At 38.0% G+C, this 19,459-nt stretch overlaps 2 protein-coding genes across 5 annotated transcripts in view; one reads left to right on the plus strand and one right to left on the minus strand.

The window, feature by feature from the left end:
* Positions 1 to 505: 505 nt before the first annotated feature.
* On the minus strand, positions 506 to 12,603 carry LOC126336822 (39S ribosomal protein L50, mitochondrial). Its single transcript, XM_050000886.1, has 5 exons — positions 12,445 to 12,603; positions 12,203 to 12,303; positions 11,903 to 12,117; positions 11,545 to 11,664; positions 506 to 1,081 (listed from the first exon to the last, which is right to left on the minus strand). The coding sequence occupies exons 1-5, from the start codon at positions 12,601 to 12,603 to the stop codon at positions 966 to 968; spliced, it is 711 nt and encodes a 236-aa protein (XP_049856843.1). The 3' UTR covers positions 506 to 965.
* Positions 12,604 to 12,716: 113 nt separating this feature from the next.
* The window catches only part of LOC126336805 (mediator of RNA polymerase II transcription subunit 13), a 202,188-nt gene continuing 195,445 nt past the window's right edge, over positions 12,717 to 19,459 (plus strand). For all 4 annotated transcript variants that reach the window (XM_050000847.1, XM_050000856.1, XM_050000866.1 and 1 more), the window contains exon 1: positions 12,717 to 12,800. In XM_050000847.1, coding sequence (XP_049856804.1) covers positions 12,732 to 12,800 — 69 coding nt within the window. In that variant the 5' untranslated portion in view covers positions 12,717 to 12,731. The remainder of the gene's footprint in view (positions 12,801 to 19,459) is intronic.

Genomic DNA, 19,459 nt, shown 5'->3' on the forward strand with positions numbered 1-19,459 from the left:
AACGTGAGCCTCAATGAAAGCTGCACTGTAGGAGATGGATGGTAGTGATGCATGGACAGGTCCCACCCATAAACGTTTCATTACTCGACGGCTCACTCAACACTGTCACTCATGCAGTATGAGTTAGCATGATTATTATGTTACATATGTGAAACGACATGTCCACAAAATGAAGAAGTGCTGAAACGAAGAAGTTACAAAGTTATGGAAAGCAGTGAAGCAGAAGTTCCTGAAAAAGGAAGATTTGATGCTGTACGTTCAGCATGAGCTTGAACGGTTCCTAAGAGAAGCACCAGAGCAAAAGGCCCATGCTACTCTGAAATTCTAGTGAGCTTCTGTGTACAAGTGACAATGGTTTAAAGTGACTAAATCAGTGCAAGGTTGAAGGAGCAGATGATTTTATTGAAAATTACATGGACATGTTGGTTCCAGTAGTCATTCTCAAGACCACATGTATCGCCGTGGACTGAAGTGAAATGAACATTGTTTAATGAATTTTTTGTAGTTCCTTTTACATAAGCATTTTATTGTTCTATTTCCTCACTTTGATTCTAGTCTACATTGTGTCTTAAATACTAGCCTTAACTAGTCTGAGATAAAAATAATTATGCAAATTATGTTCTTTAAATAAATCCAATGCAATTAAGCACAGATTAACATATTTACACTAAAAATATGTATTCTGAAAAATCTCACATGAGGCTGTAGGGGTGGGGGGAGGAGGATGGGAGGGTCCGATCCAAATCTCACAAGGTGGGGATGTGGAATTGAAAAAATGCCGAAATTGCCTCACGTAATTACAGATGCCCCCTTACCCCAATATCTCCAAATGTTAATACACATCACAAAACAGTATAAAATATTTACAAACAATAATTTATTGCATCCCTTGGCAGTTTGACCAATAATGCAGTTTTACTATTTAATGCTCATTACTAAAAAAAAAGTCATATTTCATCCAATAATCACATCCACTTTGGTTTAGCAATGTGACCTTTGTATTTCTTCTTATATCTGAGCCCAGTAACTATAGTTGAACTTAATGGAAATGCGCTTACACCGCCAAACATGGTGTCTGTTTCTGTAACAGAAAGTTCATGAAACATTAATATTAACAGCAATCTATACAGCATAAAAATATTACTCAATGACACCCATAACATTCATTTTTTTCTAGGTCACTGTTTCAATTTTATCCAATGATTCTACATCTGTTCTCCACATTACCTCCTCTTGCTTCATTTTTACTGCGTTAGCTACTGCTTAAAATCTCCCTCCCAAATTGTAACAGTTTTGTAATAATCGGATATGAAATACTTCTACTAGCATTTCTACAGAAAACAATGATAAGTCTTAAACAGTCAGTCAGAAATACATGACAACAGAAGAGTCACTTTCTCCTGAAATATTCATCACACTCACTAAGCAGAGTGGAATATATATTATACTAGAAAAGTACTCAAAAGAATTTAAGAAAAGGTCTTTGCCATTTTAGAGTGTGTAACTGAATGAAATATACATCGCAGCAGGTTATTTACTTTATTCATTACAATTGTAAGTCCATACCAACACCAACAAGGGATGAGTTGCCGAAGAAGTAAAATCCTTTCCATTTTGAAACGTTCAAAACATCAGAACATTGTTTTCGAAAAATGATAGTACACAGAAAAGCATGTAATATTGCCAAATGGTTTATACTCATAATACTTGTATCAAATGGCACAACGAAACAAGTTTACTTATCTATTTAGCTTACAGAGTCACATTTTGCAACTACAGAGTATTAAGACGATAAAAGGTAAGATAAAACGATGTTAATAGGACAAGCAGATACAGCCGTATGCAGGGTGATTGTAACTAAAGTAATGATGAGAATGATGTTGAATTTAAACAAAATATCATCAAAGAAGGGGCAAATGTTATGCGCAAAAATTACTTTGATAAAAATTTTAAGTGGTACAATATGGAAAATAAAAGATGTGGGATACATGACTGTTCCTTAATTTGAGCCTGAGACACTCAGCACAACTGTATCAATGCCAGATTGCATACTACTAGTAAAACTCTTTAAAAAAAAAAAAAAAAAAACAGTGATTGTGTGCCAGTAGCTACAGTGACTGTGTGCCAGTGGCTCTGCAGAAGTTCCCAACACTGAAGGGTACGAAAAAGGCATTGGTTCAATGTCTGCCAAGAGTCTGGAGAAAATAATTACAAAATTCAAAAAGACAAGTACAACAAGTGACATAGGGATGAAAACAATTTATCTGGCATCAGTAGAAAATGTGGTCACAGCATTGCAAGAGAGGTCAAGCGGTGGTGTGCAAAGGTGCCGTGCACAGGGAATTGCCCGAACTTTGGACATGCCTCTAACAATGGTGCATAAAATTCTATGAAACATCCGGCATTGCTATCCATACAAAATTATACATATTCAGGAGTTGCTACCAGTAAGACACACATCTGCTCTAGAATTTCTTGCTTGCAGGGAAGTGGACAATAACAGAACGGCCATGGAACTTTCTCTTGACAGACGAAATCAATTTCCATCTCCAAGGACATGTCATAATACACAGAATTGCAAAATATGGGCAGCTGAAAATCCGCTTGGATATAAGCTGGTGCTTCATTCCACAAAGATAACTGTGTGGTGTGTGATGATACCACTGTTTATTGTGGCACCACATTTTTTTGAGGAGGTGGGTCCTTGTTACCTGTATCGTCATTGATAAATGGTATTAAGAGTCTTATGTGCAACAATGTCATTCCAACTCAACAGTGTGGATGTGTGGGTAAGATTATTTTTATGCAAGATAGTGCAATAACTGCTGCAGAGGCATTTTGGAATTGCTAGAACTATAAGTCACCATTTCCCTACAGCGTGGCCATCCACATAACTTTTTCATTGCTGCTTCTTATTCGGTTTTTGCCCTCAGAACAGTTAAAAACTGATGTCATTATTGTTTTTATGCAGTTTTGGCCTCAGGACAGTTGAAAACTGATTTTTCCCATCCGATTTGATATGACCTTGTAGTGGTGGTTGGGCTTACTTAAATAACATTGCCACAACTGTCGAATGTCAAACTTGTCTGGTCATGCACACTGCACAGGATTGTTAGTTTAATGTGCAACTTGCTCATAAACGTTGTATTACGATTCATCTGTTATTTATAGCTGAACCCATTTACGTTACAATGCATACAGCATCATTTGGTGAGAAAATTTTCATTAATTTTTTTGTTTCCATAACATTTCCCCCTTCTCTGAATATATTCAATTCAAATTTGACTTCATTCTGGTCAGCATTTTTGTCTGTTTTTTTTCTTCATTTTTTAACACCATTTTGTAACTGGAACTTTAACTGTAGTCACCCTTTGTATGTAAGTATGCATGTCTAGGTAATAATGAAAGCTGGAGAACAGGCAGTAGCTAAAAGAAGTTCAGATATCCATTTTTTATTATACTTGGATATCCGAAGACTCCAACCAATTAATTGTTGCAGGTGCTGCATTTACGAAGCCTTTGCAGATAATGATGAATTTACTTTTTGGGCAGTCATGCAAAATGTGCTCTAGTGTTTGTTCTGATGTTCTCCAGTTGCACTGGTCACTATCTGCAAGTCCCAACTTGTTTCATATTGTTGGAGATGGTGCAGTAGTTCTGACAGAATTGAGAAAGCTCCAGATTTTTCTTGTTTAGTTCACTCCTGGGAGGTTGGATGGTCGGATCTGTTTTACCTTACTTCTTATGACCACGGAAAGATGTCCACTGAGGAGAGTGACATCAACTAAACCTACCACAAAGGATGTCTGCTTTACCCTGTGATATAATGATGTTGCTGCATGTGATATCAGACGTGTGCAAACAGAAAGAGACCAGATCAATATCAATGACAATTTTTTTGTGTCTATATTATTTTTCGGAATACAGGCTGTGGTGACAGACTGATCTGTAACATAGCCTATACTATAGGTTAGGTCGAAAGCTGACAAATATGGTTGTGAACTGGCCAAATTGGAAAATGTGGGCTGAAGTGTACTTGTAGTGTACTGAATCTTTTCCAGTCACGCTGGTGTTAGCAATTCATTATAATTTTTGTGGCCAATCGGGTGATAATATGTGGTACCTAATGAGAGTCATTGATCTAATGACTGTTTTGATGGAAGATACAACCTGATTACTTTTGTTTTCAACATGGCGCACCAGGCTGATGATTACTGATCTGGCTATAAGGTTGGTTACTGGCTTTTGCATTGACAGTGGAATAAATGGAAATGGCACTGGATAGCATGAAATGCACCAGAGATGATGAAGTAGGTGTCGAAATATTGAACCTGGGGGAGGGGGGGGGGGGAGTGGTAAACAGCTTGTATTGGCTGTATCGGTAATCGGTATGATGAGAGTGGTGTGGATTGAGAGAAAGACTTCAGAAGATTGGAAGATGGCACTCTTATCCCTATATTCAAGAAAGGGAATAGGAAGGATTGTGAAAACTACAGGGGAGTCACACTGATACCACACTGTGCCAATGTACACGAGAACATACTGGAAAGCAGAATCTGAAAAAGTATCAACAACAAGTTAAAAGAGGAACAAATGGCTTCAGACCCGGGAGGTCAACTGTTGACTTCATGTTTGAGGTGAGACTCCTCTAGCAGCACCACTATGAATTTTGGGAATACCTTGTGATAGCCTTTCTCGATATGGAAAAGGCATTTGACAGTGTCTGTAGAAGAAAGGCCTGGGAAGCACTACAACAGAAGAGAATGGAAAAAGAAACAAGAAGACTAGAGAAGATGCACAGTGTAAGCCTGAGTTGTGTGAAAGTGGGAAATGAAAGGACCAGCAAATACAGCATGTGAAACAGGGAAGTGCATTGTCACCTCTCCCTTTCATTGTGGCCTTGCAGAGATAAAGACTAACATAGATGGAAAGGGCTAGATGAAAGCAATAGTGTTCATGGATGACTTAATGATTTGGAAGAACAGAGAGGAGAAGATTCAAGGACAGCTGGATGCTTGGAAGAAACAGAGAGAATATGGAACGAAATTTAATGTAAATAAATGTGAGATCCTCATTACAACCAAAGAAAGATACACCAACTAGCAGAAACTGTTCAAAATGATAATGATGAATGTGAATTTCCACACTTTAAGAAACTATGCAATACATATATTTATACACTACACTGAAATCAAGAATGTGCATGGCACAATGTTGCTTATCTTTACAACTCAATAAAGTGTCAGAACACTGCTGCACCAGTGACACTTAAATCTACTATTTTTGTAGTAAATATATATGGTATGTGATGCACTGTTTCCAAATTGTGGTTTTGAGAAGATGTCCTCATAGCAATGCATTAGGACAAACCAGCTCCTTCTTCAATGCTGTCTGACAATGAAGACGTATATCAAAGGAACAAATCCATGGTATCTGAATCTATTTTTGTATAAAATACCTGGTTGACCATCATCTGCTTTTATTATATACCCAATGATAACTGGTTTCAGTCATGGACCATCTTCACGGATAAGGGTTAAAATGATTTAACCCACCACATTACATTTGTCATTACTTAATAATGTGTAGAGCATGTCATGAATATCAATATAGGACACAGGACTTTCAGAAGCAAAGATAGTAAGTGTAGGTTTTAACCATTTTAAGGTGATTTTTATCATTCATTTTACCTATCAATATTCTTCCTGGTCTTCTTTACTTGAATTTTTTAAAATTGAAATTTAGGTTACTGATGTGCGTATACTATTCAAGTTGACATTTTACATGTTCACATTCTTATTTTTTAGTTACTGCCATATTCTTAGTGTTGTTTGTTTTAATTTTTGGTAAGCCACAAAAAATGTCACAATTATTTCAATACGAAGGTTGTGCAGCTCATGTTATGAGTGTCACAAGGAAGAACAGACAAAGATTCAACCAATAATTTCCTCTATGACAAGTAGTGGAGTGTACAGAAGTATTAATCCAGACTTATGTCAGGCTTTAGTATACGCTGACATGCCAAAGAATGTGCTAAAGAATCCTACTTTTAAAGGCTTAATGGTTAGTATCACTGGCCACAGTACACCAGATGAATGAAAATTTTGCAATTATTATTTCGAACAAGTGTATGACCAGTATTAAAATAGGCATTGGTGACCACTATATTAGGTTTTCAATCAACCAGACCACTGATAGATGTGGCAGATTTATAGCTTAGTGTCATGGCGGGGAAATAAGATTCCACAACACGAGTAAAGCCCCTATACTCTGATGTAAAGAAATGGAGAACATGAATCACAGTATTGTAGTGTGCATTGTCAGGGATGCCGTAGACATCCTACGGCCAGGAGATAATAGGAATGAGAATTTTTTGTTGTTGGTGACAGGCTGAGCTGCTTATAATAAAGTGGGAACAACAATGAAAAAATACTGTCATAGAAATAATTCTATCCCATTACTCCTGCCTTGCCCACAACAAGCGCCACCTAGCACAGGAAATGAGATATAATTTTCCTGATGTTTGTAGTACCATTCCCTCTGTTAACAAACTATTTCTCAAAGCTCCTAACTGCATTCAGTTATTTAAGCTAATAGCTCCACACAGTCTACCACCCATCTGAATCCCTACTTACACACTGGCACACCTGGGTCTTGGCAGTGTTACACAATGATGAAGACTACCAGTCAAAGACTTACTACAGTAGTGAATCAGCTTCTACTGAAAAAGCCAAGAGAGCCATTAAGAACAGCAAAAATGTTGCATCCTTGCCATTTTTAAAAGCTCACATTCAACATATGTCTGTTGAAATTCAATGCCTGGATTCCACATCTCTGTCACTGAAAGAGGCTATAATGTGATCTCTAAGGTGCAAAAGTATCTGGAGGAAATATCTCATTCAATGGGTACAGCATGTTCCACTAAACTAAGGACTATTATTCTGAGGAATCCTGGACATGCAGAAAGTGTCCGCCATTATGGGGGGACGAGGTGGAGAGTTTAAAGGTGGAGTGTGTTGGTGACTATGAACCATTATGATTATGAAATATGCACCACTGACATTTAGTGCTGTGGAGAGATCTTTTTCAGTCTATAAAAATGTACTGAGAGACAATGTTTCACTTTACAAAACTTAGAAATGAGGTTAATTGCGTATAACAATATCAGAATGAAAGACAAAATTTCTTGTTAGTTACTGTGGTCTCAAGTGTGTGTTTTATGAAAGCGACACACAAAATAAGTATTCAGTAAAAGTCATCTTTAAATATTATAAAACAGAGAAAATAATTATAGGAAGGGTAAATATCTCAAATTTTTATGCTTTTTTCAAGTACTGATATAAGGAATATGTAATTGTTTTATTTTTCACAAAGAACGAGAATAACCATATCAAAGTTGTAATAAAATTTTCTACATTTATTCCAAAAAGGCTAAAACAGTTTACCTGAATTTTAAAAAAAGGCAATTTCAAGAAAATAAAGAGCTGAAGTGCATTTCATAAAAATCTACAAATCTTGGCCCTTGTCATAACATAAGTACTGATCTGCAGGTTGGTTTTACAGTTTACATAGCACTGTTGATAACTTTTAATCCAAAAAGGGACCTAACTCAACCACAAATTCTATACAGAATCTAACCTGGATTCTAGTGGGCCCTAGAGATTTGTTAAATTTTAATAATGTTAGCTGTTTTTCAACATCACTGGCCCTAATATCAATATTACTCATATTTGCAGTAGTTTGAGATTTGAATTTGGACAGTATTTCTGAATATTAATGATCACTATATGAATGAATTACATGAGACTGTTCTACTAAGTCACTAATCTACACAGAGTTGTGACAATAGCACGAAATATTTTATTTGCGCTTTCTGGAAAGACTGACAGCTGATTCTCAATTTAAGTAAATATAATTAAAATATCTACAAAAAAGATACAATAACTCAACAAACAGACGATTCAATGAGCAGCACACAGGTAAGTAAAATGAAAGATTTGTAGGCGATGCTCAGGCACATACCTGGTTCAAATTAATTCGCACACTTCTCAAAAATATCACCTATAAAGACTTATTATTGTTCTCCATCTTGAATTCACTCCAAATAGAATTCGTAGGTTCGTAGCAGTTCTAAAATCTTTATGCAAGTCATATGCAGACAATCAACAAATATTTAAAAATTTTGTCCTGAAAATTAGATTTTGGAATTTTCCAAGTAGATTTCTGCAATGGGATAGCTGTTTTTCCTGAAGACTGGCCATATGAGAATTTTCAGTGCTTTGCAAAGTTCCATGAAACTTCAACCTGATATGAATTCCACTCACTTGAGTAGTATTCCATTATAGACAACAAATGTCTCATAAGCAATTTCTTTTTCAAATAAATTCCATTTGCAATTAACCTGTCAATAAACCCAAGCATCCCATTTGCTTTACTCTCAACTTGGCCAATCTTTCCATTATATCTCATACTACCATACATTTTTACAAACCACTATACTCTACTATGACTCAAAGAAAGTCAGCAACTACTGCAAATATTTTTGTCTTGCCAAGAGCATTAAAAGAAGAAAAATATGTAATTATCTACCACAAGTCCATCACACAGTGACCAGAATAGCACATTTTGTGCAGGTGGTATCTCATACCTCATAAATATTTGAAGTGAGAGATATTCCAGTACTGTCAAGAGCTACTGACAAAAAAGTATTTATTTACTACTGGTTTTGATCATGTGATTATCATCATGTAGGCTACTGTAAATAATTTTATGGTACTGAAGAGGATCAGATAATTGAAAGAGGTGGTAAACACAGAATCATACCTATCTCTACAAACAATTGTCATCCTGGAGAATCTTTGAATCGGCAAGAAACCAAGTTACATTACAATATTACACAATCTCACATACAGGTTGTGGAGTATAAAGGCACAATGTGAATATGCTCTATTGCTTAAAGTGCTAAACAATTCTGAACACACATTCTGACGAAACTGTGACACAGAAGATCATTTGCACGAACGAAGTTCTTGTAAATGAGATCAATGGTAACAAACTATTCAGACAGAGAATGTGTGTGTGTGTGTGTGTGTGTGTGTGTGTGTGTGTGTGTGTGTCTGGGTGGGGGGGGGGGGGGGGGGGGTAGAGGAGTGAAAGTCAAATTCCAAGCAGTACAAGTGTATAACCCTTGTTCAGTGAGCACCCAGGAATCAACCTGTGATAGTCACTTGCAAAGCTAGTAAATCTAACCACACTGCCTGACAAAAAAAGTGAAGCACCCGGAAGACATGGCCATGGTCAGACATCAATGTAACTTTGTATGTACGTACATGTGTGTGCATCTACACACACACACACACACACACACACACACACACACACACACACACACACTCTACCACCACCAGCAGGTAGTTAAATGAATTTAAACAATTAGATCGGCAGTTGTATGTGGTACATAGAACGGACACCAGAGTGCATGAGTGTTGTTCATGTTTAGTGCTGTTATCTGGCCTGATAAGATTTATAAGAGGCCGCGTACTAGTATTTCACACAGTTTGAATAGCCCCATTGTGGAAATCTACATTTGGCCAGATGGGTGTGCAATATCCATATCTGTCGGTAATTAGGACATGACAGTGAGCTCATGTTAGAATGCATGGGAACATGAAAAAAAGCACATTTGACAACTAGGTTCCTATCAACTGCATCTAACCCACCTCAAGAGAGGATCGCAATATTGTGCAAAAAACAAGTGTTAATGCCTTCACTTGTGCATCTGTCATCCCAAGGAGGGAGGGAGATTAGATTTTAAAATCCCATTATTAAAGACAAAGCACACACTCAGAATGTTTCATGGATGGTGAGGAAACTGGACGTTTTCAATGGAACTATCTAAGCATTTGCATAAAGCAATTTAGGGAAATAATGGAAAGCCTAAATCTGGTTTGCCAGACACAGATTTGAAACACTGTCCTCCCGAACCAAGTGCTAACCACCGAGTCACCTCGCTCAGTGTATGAGAACAAGTGACTGGCGCCCTGCAACATTCTATGTCATGGCCCACCATTAGCTGCAGAGTATCAGCAGCTGGACTAGGGAATTACCACCGACGCATAAGATGCTGTTAACATAACAGCTCAAAACAAAGGGCTGTGTTTGGAGTCGTGTAAAGACCAGGAAGCAAAAACTGCTGATGAACTGTACCATCTTATGTTCAGTGATAAATTGTGTTTCTGCACTACCCTGGTTGAATGTCACCGGCAAAATATGGAGGTGACCTGGTGAGAGGTCTCATTCTTATAATATTTTGGAGAGGCACAGTAGGGTTACTACCAGCATCATAAGTGTGAAGAGCCACTGATAGACTTTAGATAATGGCTGGTAGGGAGTGAAGGAAATCTTGGCAGCACATCAGTAGGTCAATGACATCCTGTGTTCCCCTGAACTGCATCTCACATGACTGTAATGTGCCACTGTTTCTCAACACAACAATGCTCGTCCACCAACACCACAGGTTTCTGTGAAGTATCTGCATGATATCTTCAACTTTTGTGGTCCTGTCTTCCTCAGTTGCATGTAATATTACGGTATATTGATAATTTTCACTTATAGACCATCTGACAGCAATTGAAAAAAAAAAGAAACACAATTTTAGTGTGGCACTAAAATTGTATTTTATTCAGTTGCTGTTAGTTGCTCCATAAGTACAAATTATCAATATACCATAATATCTGCATAATGTTGAGGTAATCTTATGGCCAGCAAGATCCTCAGCTCTATCTCCAGTACAACTTCATCCCAGTGCCATTATCCTAAATATCAAGGCCCATTTAAACAGTTGTAGGCCAACTTGCCCTCAGAAGCGTATGTAACATCTTTATGATAACCTTCCCAACTAAATCAGTCCATATACTGAGGCCAAAGAAGTGCTCATACTGCAAAGTCCTTTGTATACATGACTCATCTCTGATAGTAACTGAAATTTCATTACATACTCTTTCAAGTGATGAAATTCCACTCTGTTTCCTCCCCTCTCCTCACTGCTACACTTTTTTTTGCACATAGTGTGTATTGAAATATCATATAAATGAGCAAGAATAACTGAGAAAACTAAATTGCACACAAAAAACTTTTTGATTGGTGATGAGAACACAATATTTTAAAACTAAATCCAGGACCTGACAGCACATAGTAATAAATTTGACGATGCTTCATACGCCCCATTCAGGCTGACATTATCTCACCACAATTTTCCCCACACAAGCTGTCTATGCACCACTTTAACTCATATGCAGTTATGGAGTGCTTATAGCAAAGAAACTGCCTGGGGATTTTGTATTTACAAAACTGAATAAAGCTGTACATCTATTCACTTCAGAACATTTTCTGTGCTCCATACAAACCTCTTTGTTAAGTACTTATCTCATTATAATAGAAGTATTTCAGTAAAGAATATCTTCCAAAAATTGAAATTTAGTTCTTAGTCCATACATAACCTGCATTCAGTAACAAAGTCAGAATAGTTGTATGAATGTTGATCACCTGGGTGAAATCTGTGATATTCATACTGAATATGAAGATTCTCTGGCAGCTCCACCTTTTTCAATGTATCAAATGGAATAGTCACATCTACGGGTGTTTCATAGAAATTTATTACATCATCTGTAAACAACATACAAAATCTTTTACTGACAGTGTATAATAGGCTTATAGAAGCTCTAAAACTAACATTACTGGAAAACATGACTGTTTCATTTCTCAATGTTTTAGAAAGACCCCCTTTCAGTCACAAAAATGTGCAATCTTAGTTTAGCAACTTGATGTTAAGGAACATAAAACTTTGCAAAAGCAGGCCTCACAAAATTCTATTACAGTTTTTTTTACATAATTAATTACTTACCAAGTGACTCTATTGTATGCAAGAGTGAATTTGGCACTGCGTGTTGGAATTCTTGGTAGCATTTTGCCAACAAGCTGAACTTAAATTCTGAATCTGCTATTGGATTGCTGTCTTTCAAGATTTGTTTCTTATCTTGCCATACTGACATACAGATATCGTCAATTTTTTTCTTAATGTCACCTTCTGGGATGTACTGTTTCTGTGGCCGCACGAACCTAAAGATAAAGTCATTCGATAGACATCATCAAACTGCTCTATCTGTAACGAGATGGTAAATATTCATCGTGTGTCAATGAGTACCCTCGTGAAGCAAGAGATTCCCCTGTCGATTCAATTGTTCTAGCTCTAGGCCCCTCTTTCTTCTTATTTTTGGTGGCCAGAAGCTTTTTGCTAGCTGTAAACTAAAAGCAAAACAGTTTGTTTACATACACAATTCTTTCAACATGTCTCGGACATCGATTACAAAGGGGCTACCACACAGTTTTCACTCGATAAATGTATTACATATCTCTCAATAACCATACGTAAATATTACTACTTACCATACACATGACATTTCCAAAGCTATATTTAATTTCGTCCCCTTTCCTCAGCCCATGCCTCGCGAGCGCTGCCATGATACAGTTACATGTATACCATGTGACCATAACAAGCCAATAGAAATCACAGAGTCTCTGCGCTTGTTGTTTCCCATCCGCCATTTTACAGTCGCCATTGGAACGTAAAAACCCTTCAGACGGTACGTGTATATTATCAGATTTTATGTGGTTCTGAGTAGGCTATCCGTGTGGTTGGTGATTTAAACGAAATATAAAACGATGGAGAAATCATGACGCATTTGAATCATCAAACAAACGGCGCAAGTTTGGAGGACTGCCACACGAATTTCTTTGCACTGGTAAGTTGATTTCATAAGTGTTCCTGTTTCATTAAGAAGTTGAAGTCAAATTATTACTGTGTAATTTGAGTTATTGTTTCACATGGAAACGTTATTTTAGTAATATGCATAATTTTCTTATCAAAATTTGAAACATTTTAAAAACGTAGTAGGAAATGAGGACAGTGAAGTTTCATCTGTCTATAGTGTCACGCTTCGTGTAGCCCGGTACTTGAGTACGCAATTCGTACCTTTTTGGTACATTGTCCCAATTTGTCATTTACATTTGCGACTCATTTGTTACTGATAAAGTATGAGCCTCCGATACGAGCGAGACACTTAATGCTTATATTATGACCTTCGTATCACGAAATAGTTAAATTAATTTTTTTCTGCAAAGTACAGAAATATGTTTATTAGTATCAGTAAAGATATTCAGCAAATGTCACTCACTGAGAACATAATTTGGGAAACTCCTCTGTTAACTGGGGCACTTAAGACCAGCTTTCAATATAAAGTATGACAGGTATACTGTTTGCTATCACTTATGACAGAACAGTATGTCACGGTTTTATACTTTCGGACTGGTACTGTGGATAGTTAAATTGTAGGAAGTTCGATCATCGTTTCTTCCTTAATTATGTGAAAAGTAGAAACTCAAAGCTGTGACAAATAATAGTAAAGTTTAATTGCAAGATTATGTAAATTATACGACTATTATTGATAGAGCTGTCCAGTTCGAATACGTAGGAACATATAGCGTATTAAAAAAATCTTACACAAGCGGCAAATTTTATGGAGTATACTTAACGCTCCATTTTCGAGGACCTGATAAATAAAAATACAATTTTTGTTTCATACAGAAGAGCACATATTTATACCTAAGTTGTACAAAATAAAACAAAAACTGAATACAATATTCATTTTAATTCTGAAAAGGTGTACTTTTATTTCCTTGATGAGTTTAAAGTTTTCTTTGAGCAAAGCAACCGTATTTATATAAAAAAGCTTGTGTGAGAGTATTTTGATTCCCTCTCGTATTACGCCTTTTAACGGCGCCAGATTTGTCAGTTGCGTCGCAGTGAGTAAAGTGATATTTAATGCATTACGAAGCCGCGAATGGAGGTGGTACCAACCATTAGTTTTCTGCTTGTTTGGTAGTACTGCAAGGAAGTGCTGCCTCCCGTCGGCCCTTACGAGAAACAGCACAAGCGGTGGACAGCGGCGCAATGTTGCAAGATGACCTCGTCCCATGCGTCGCATATGTAAGGCTTCTAAATAAACTGGCAACCACTTCGCCTCGTGCACACAGTGGGACGAACGTTATTTGTAGGAAACGTCAGAGGTGTTCATGAATGACACGTCACTCAAGTCTAGTAAAATTAGTACGCTTGGCAACACTGCTTCCGACTGACAGCAGTGCCGCAGCAGAATAGTGGCGGGAGAGACAAGATTTGTAAATTGATGTCCACATTGAATTCAAGAACCGATAGAATATGTAATTTTTCAGTGGTTAGAAACTCGTAAAGACGTGCATACGGGCTGGCAAGGCCTCACTGCTTTAGAGCTAACGCAAATTGTTTTAGGAGCAACTATGGTATCTAATTCTGAAAGAGGGATCTTTCGAACAGAAATTCCAGTTGTAAACATTGGACGTAAAACTTATACGCAGTTGGAACAATCTCACTTAGTAGTATTTTGTAGGTTGCTGGATCCAAGTGCATAGGCAAACGTACCACACAAAGACGGTTGCGGTAGAAATAAATCAAATTTTACCTGTAGCTTATGTTTATGAAGCATGATCGACTCAAAATAGCCGCAATCCTTTTTTATACTTGCGGTAATTTCTAGTTAGAAATTTCTAATAACATCAATTAACGAGTCTTGGACCGTGCGTCAATAAATACGAATGCCCACCTAGTGGACAGTGAGTTGCTTACATTTGATGTTTGTAATGGAGACATTTTCACGCATCAAAGGATAAGCTTGCATAGTTTTTGTTAACACTGACCTTAAACGAAAAATACTTGCATCTACCTTAACACTGAAAAATTTCAACGCTTTTACATTACGAGTTTGAAGACTATGAACAAGCTCAATTATTTCAGATTATGATATCTTTTTTTTAAAATTTACATAAGAATATACTACCCAGCAAGTGTTTGTTTCGGAAGCGGGAATTGTTTAGGGCCTTTTCCTAGACAGCTTGTCTCAGTTCGGGCTATGACTCGAGCCTCTTGCCATCAAGAAATGCTAGTTCCATAAAATGTGTGCTATACTTTCGAGTGAGCATATAAAGGATGGGAGCGAGAGTCTTGAAAAGTTTATCGCTATTTGGCTAACCTAGACTAGCATTGTCAGTTGAAATCAGCCCTGGGAACTACTGAGGGATCCTGTATCAGATTTCAAAACAATTCGTATGCGTATCGTCTAATAAAATTTGTAACTAGCTAAACTCGGTTTGAAACGATGCGTTAAAATTCGAACAAAAGAAAATAGTCTTTAACGAATGAGTATAGCATCACCTTATTTTTAGAGCAGTGTTCACAGGGACTCCGCTCATTACATACTTAGCTTTAAGGGAGTTTACAAATCGTGATATCTTAATTTTGCTGTAAATCGGACACAAGTTACTTGTGGTTTGTCTGTTAACTTTCTAACAGATCACTCACATTAACTGCACGCGGGGCAGGAACGCGGTTCTCCAGTAACGCAATAGGACTTCCCAAGACTGCACACCCTGTAGCCATAAGAGTTCTTGAGTACAACTGAAACGGTTGCCACTTCTCCTCCATAGTTGAAAGTGGCTACTGATTGCGCGCCTTTTTTTTATGTAAGTCGAAGTATTTACTCATAAACGGGACACATTTCTTCGCAGATATAACCTTTACTGCTCTCATGGTTGGTAAGATTTGAAGTTCATAACACCATAATGTCGTGCTGTGCTAAAGATCGTAGCAGTAATTGAAGTATGTTCGACGTTTCGTTGCTTAAACAGCAGACCCAAGATGTATCCGATGAGTTTAGACTCCATTGTCATTAGAGATGCTGTTATCACAATTTGCCCCAGGATTCCGGCTAGGCGTTAGGATAAGTTTCTTACCTCTTGAATTAAGAGGTATGCAATTTGCTATGTTAACTCGATGACTTGACTTTGAGAATTGGGCTCTATCTGTATACTATTCTTATATTCCAGCATTTACTTTTTTATCCGAAATCTAAGTGACTATGAGTGTTATTCAACAAAGAAAGTGTTAATTTGTCCTCTGGAACATTTATCAGCAGTGTGTCTATGTGGTATCCATCACAACACATTTAAACCTACTAGGGTCAGGCAGACATTTGTGTCTTGACTCACTCCCTTTTTCTTTTGTAATGATTATTCTAATCACTGTCACTCTTTTTTTATTTCTTGGAAGTACGTACCATGAGCATGGTGTTTTTGCAAAACAAATTTCTTAACACATAATCTTTAAGTATTTTTGAGTTTAGAAGCGCGCCCAGAGGCAACGCCTGCCAAAGAAAGGTTATAAGAGATCCCCCTCGCAAAACTATGTTAAATTTGTCTTAGTTATGACAGAAGACAGGATTGTTTGTGATACAAACATCTCGCTAACGCCGGTGCTGATGTGTGAATACAGGGAATGGGACGATTAGTGATTGCTATGTCTGCGGACAAGGCGGCGTTATCACAGTGAACACTGTACAGTTCGCAGATAAGGAGTGTGCTGCCGGAGAGCTAGCCACGATTGGGGGGGGGGGGGGGGGGGCGGCGGCGGCATAGGGACTCATAGGGACTCTTTGCTTTAATTGTTCTACATGTACATGTATATACTCCGCTAGCCACCAAGCGGTGCGTGGCGGAGGGCACAATTGGAGCCGAAGTCATATTCCCCCCCCCCCTCCCTCCCCCCCTCTGTTCCACTCACGGATCGCGCGAGGGAAAAACGATGTCTGAACGCCTCAGTACGAGCTCTTATTTCCCTTATCTTTGAATGATGATCATTGCGCAATTTGAAAGTTGGTGGTAATAATATATGCTCTACATCCTCGGTGAAGATTGGATTTCGGAATGTAGTGATCAGCCCCTTCTGTTCAGCGCGTCGTCTATCTGAAAAGTTGTCCCACTTCAAACTTTCTATGATATTTCTAACGCTCTCGCGATGGCTAAATGTACCAGTCACGAATCTTGCCGCTCTTCTTTGGACCTTCTCAATTGTGCACATTTTTCCCTTTTTTTTCACGTGGGTCGACTCTGCCGAAAATAAAGTCAAGCATACATAAGTTAGGCTGTTTATTTTCGTGAACGTCTCAAAGATTTCAGTATTTATTTCAGCAATTATCGTGATCCGGACCACGCAGAGCATAGGTTTTTCTTTCCGCTTGTTACCGATTGTTTTACAAACATCTTGTTTGATATCGAGTGTTTCATTGTTCTCTCTTATCGCTAACTCCTCAAGTGATATCGTTTATTGCGTGGTTCCTCTTCGTGTTATGACATTTCGTAGAATCTGTACGCCTTGTCATTTTCTCCCCACAAGCGATTTTGTTTGCTTAATGTTTCTCTTGAATTTATGAAGTACGTAGCCGTACAGTCAGTTTGATCAATATGAAAAACGTTTGCGGCTTGTCACTAATTGGTAAGCTACAGATGTTTCAGGCACATTTCCTTACATCACAGAAATGACCTTGATAACACTCTCACTGTCTCCAGTCCGGCTGAACGACTGTATAAACATCTTAGATTTGTTGGCCGGTTGTCGTAGCTAGAGCCGATCTTGGCTGTCAGTGCGGTCCATTAATTATTTTGATAACGATAATGCGAACAGCGGCATGACGGAGAAGGAAAAAAATTTTAGTCTCTCAGAAATTGCCAAGAACCCTGTAACGCTTCTTTAAACTGTGATTATGAAACGACAGTGTAACGCTGTATCAAAATCTGCAACACACAACAATCTTTATCAGAAAAACGCTCCGCCACTGTACCTTCCGTCCTGTCATACAATTTAAGGGACTGATATAGAATATTGCTAAACAACTAACAAGCTTTTGCTGGTGCTGCTTCTACGGGGTAAGAGTCATGGGAAATTCTGGTATAATAGTTCTTATTTCGTGGGATGGGCTCATATAGTGGGGGCTACATCAGTTGCCCATGATTTTCGTCAGCAGTTAGTCGTTTGTGAGAAAAAAAAGAAAAATTTCCACTTAAAAGTTGTACCCTCGCTAGCACTGTAATTCGGCTGGTGTGTTTTGAACCCGGCAAAAAAATCTTAAATTTCTTCAGCCAAGCATGAGAAGTCCAGTCTTTAGACCGATGTCAACGATTACCAATGGTACCTGTCTGGTTTTATTTTTTTATGTCAGCCGACCTTATCTTAGTTCTGGTTTATGTGCAGTGCTGATATTTTGAACTTGGTATTTGTAGAGCTATTGAATGAGAACTGTAGGTACAGTGAGATTGACAGTCATTTGATAGTAATGTGGAATTTACGAATTGAACTTAGAGCTCATTTGCGGCCATCAAATTTCTATGTGCAGCATAGAATAACGACAGACAATTTTTCAGGAATATACTGGATGGCTGTGCCTTCCAAATTGCATTAATTGTTTGAATATATGCCTTACCCTGGCAAGCTCCTGTGGAACAGGGTGGCAGCAAAATTGTGTGTGTTCTTCCTGGTGACACGGAAGCAGAAGCAGTTTGCAAGGTTCAGCAAGCTTTTGGTGACAAAGCCAAAGGGTTACTCAATTCAGTGAGACAGTAGGCAGAAACCTGATCCCACAGCTCCTGGGGCGAATCTTTAGTGAGGAAAGAGCACAGAGGCAATGGACGTGCTGTTCGACCAAGAAGCAAATTCTGGGTGGCACCCGTACTAAAAAAAAAAGCAAGTCTAAGTTTGTCAGAGGAATTACTTAGAAAAAATATTACAACTAGTCATCCAGTCAACATAGTGCTAATACTATTGGCAGAGAATTCCAGAATGCATCCAGTAGAAATAAAATCTTTCTAATATTTTGAAGGAAAAAACCACACACAGTTCGGAACTGTGCCCAGCATGTAATAAAGAATTAGAAGTTAAATAAGAATGACGAATACATGTAAGGATGATGACAGCTACTGACTGGGCATACTCGAAAAGTGTAGAGCAAGCATATGATCAAACTAGGCGGACGGCGCGACAAAGAGCTGCTATAAGAACTAGTCACTCCGATCTTCGGAGTTGCTATCTCCGGGTGTATGTAGGGCTTAAAACTTACAGATGTGGCGCTGAATGTAATAATACGCGAAAGGATCGTGCAGATCACGAGATGCAAGGATGGATGGAAAAATATCTGTGCTTATCTGTTTGCACATGTTAGATTTAGCCACCTGAAGTTTCGTGAATGATGATTCGAATTTGAGCTAAATATATATGAATTTGTAGAGTTTATGTGCTTCTATAACTCGTCACTTTCAGCATATGGTCTGATTTAGGAATCCTGTCACAGCATTAAACAAGAAAATGTTGTTGCTCAGAACTAGAATACGTTCTTTCATTAAATATTCTTTTTTTTTTTTTAAGTACTAGAAAGTCTCCTTCAGATAACTTGTTGTTGTTGTTGTGGTCTTCAGTCCTGAGACTGGTTTGATGCAGCTCTCCATGCTACTCTATCGTGTGCAAACTTCGTCATCTCCCAGT

The sequence above is a fragment of the Schistocerca gregaria genome, chromosome 1 (assembly GCF_023897955.1).
Source record: "Schistocerca gregaria isolate iqSchGreg1 chromosome 1, iqSchGreg1.2, whole genome shotgun sequence".
Taxonomy (NCBI): Eukaryota; Metazoa; Arthropoda; class Insecta; order Orthoptera; family Acrididae; genus Schistocerca; species Schistocerca gregaria.

Coding starts and splice junctions, on each gene's coding strand:
- LOC126336822 (XM_050000886.1), bottom strand. CDS start 12,603: ATGGCGGATGGGAAACAACAAGCGCAGAGACTCTGTGATTTCTATTGG. Junction 12,304..12,444: donor TTGGAAATGTCATGTGTATG/GTAAGTAGTAAT, acceptor TTTTGCTTTTAG/TTTACAGCTAGCAAAAAGCT. Junction 12,118..12,202: donor GAATCTCTTGCTTCACGAGG/GTACTCATTGAC, acceptor CTTTATCTTTAG/GTTCGTGCGGCCACAGAAAC.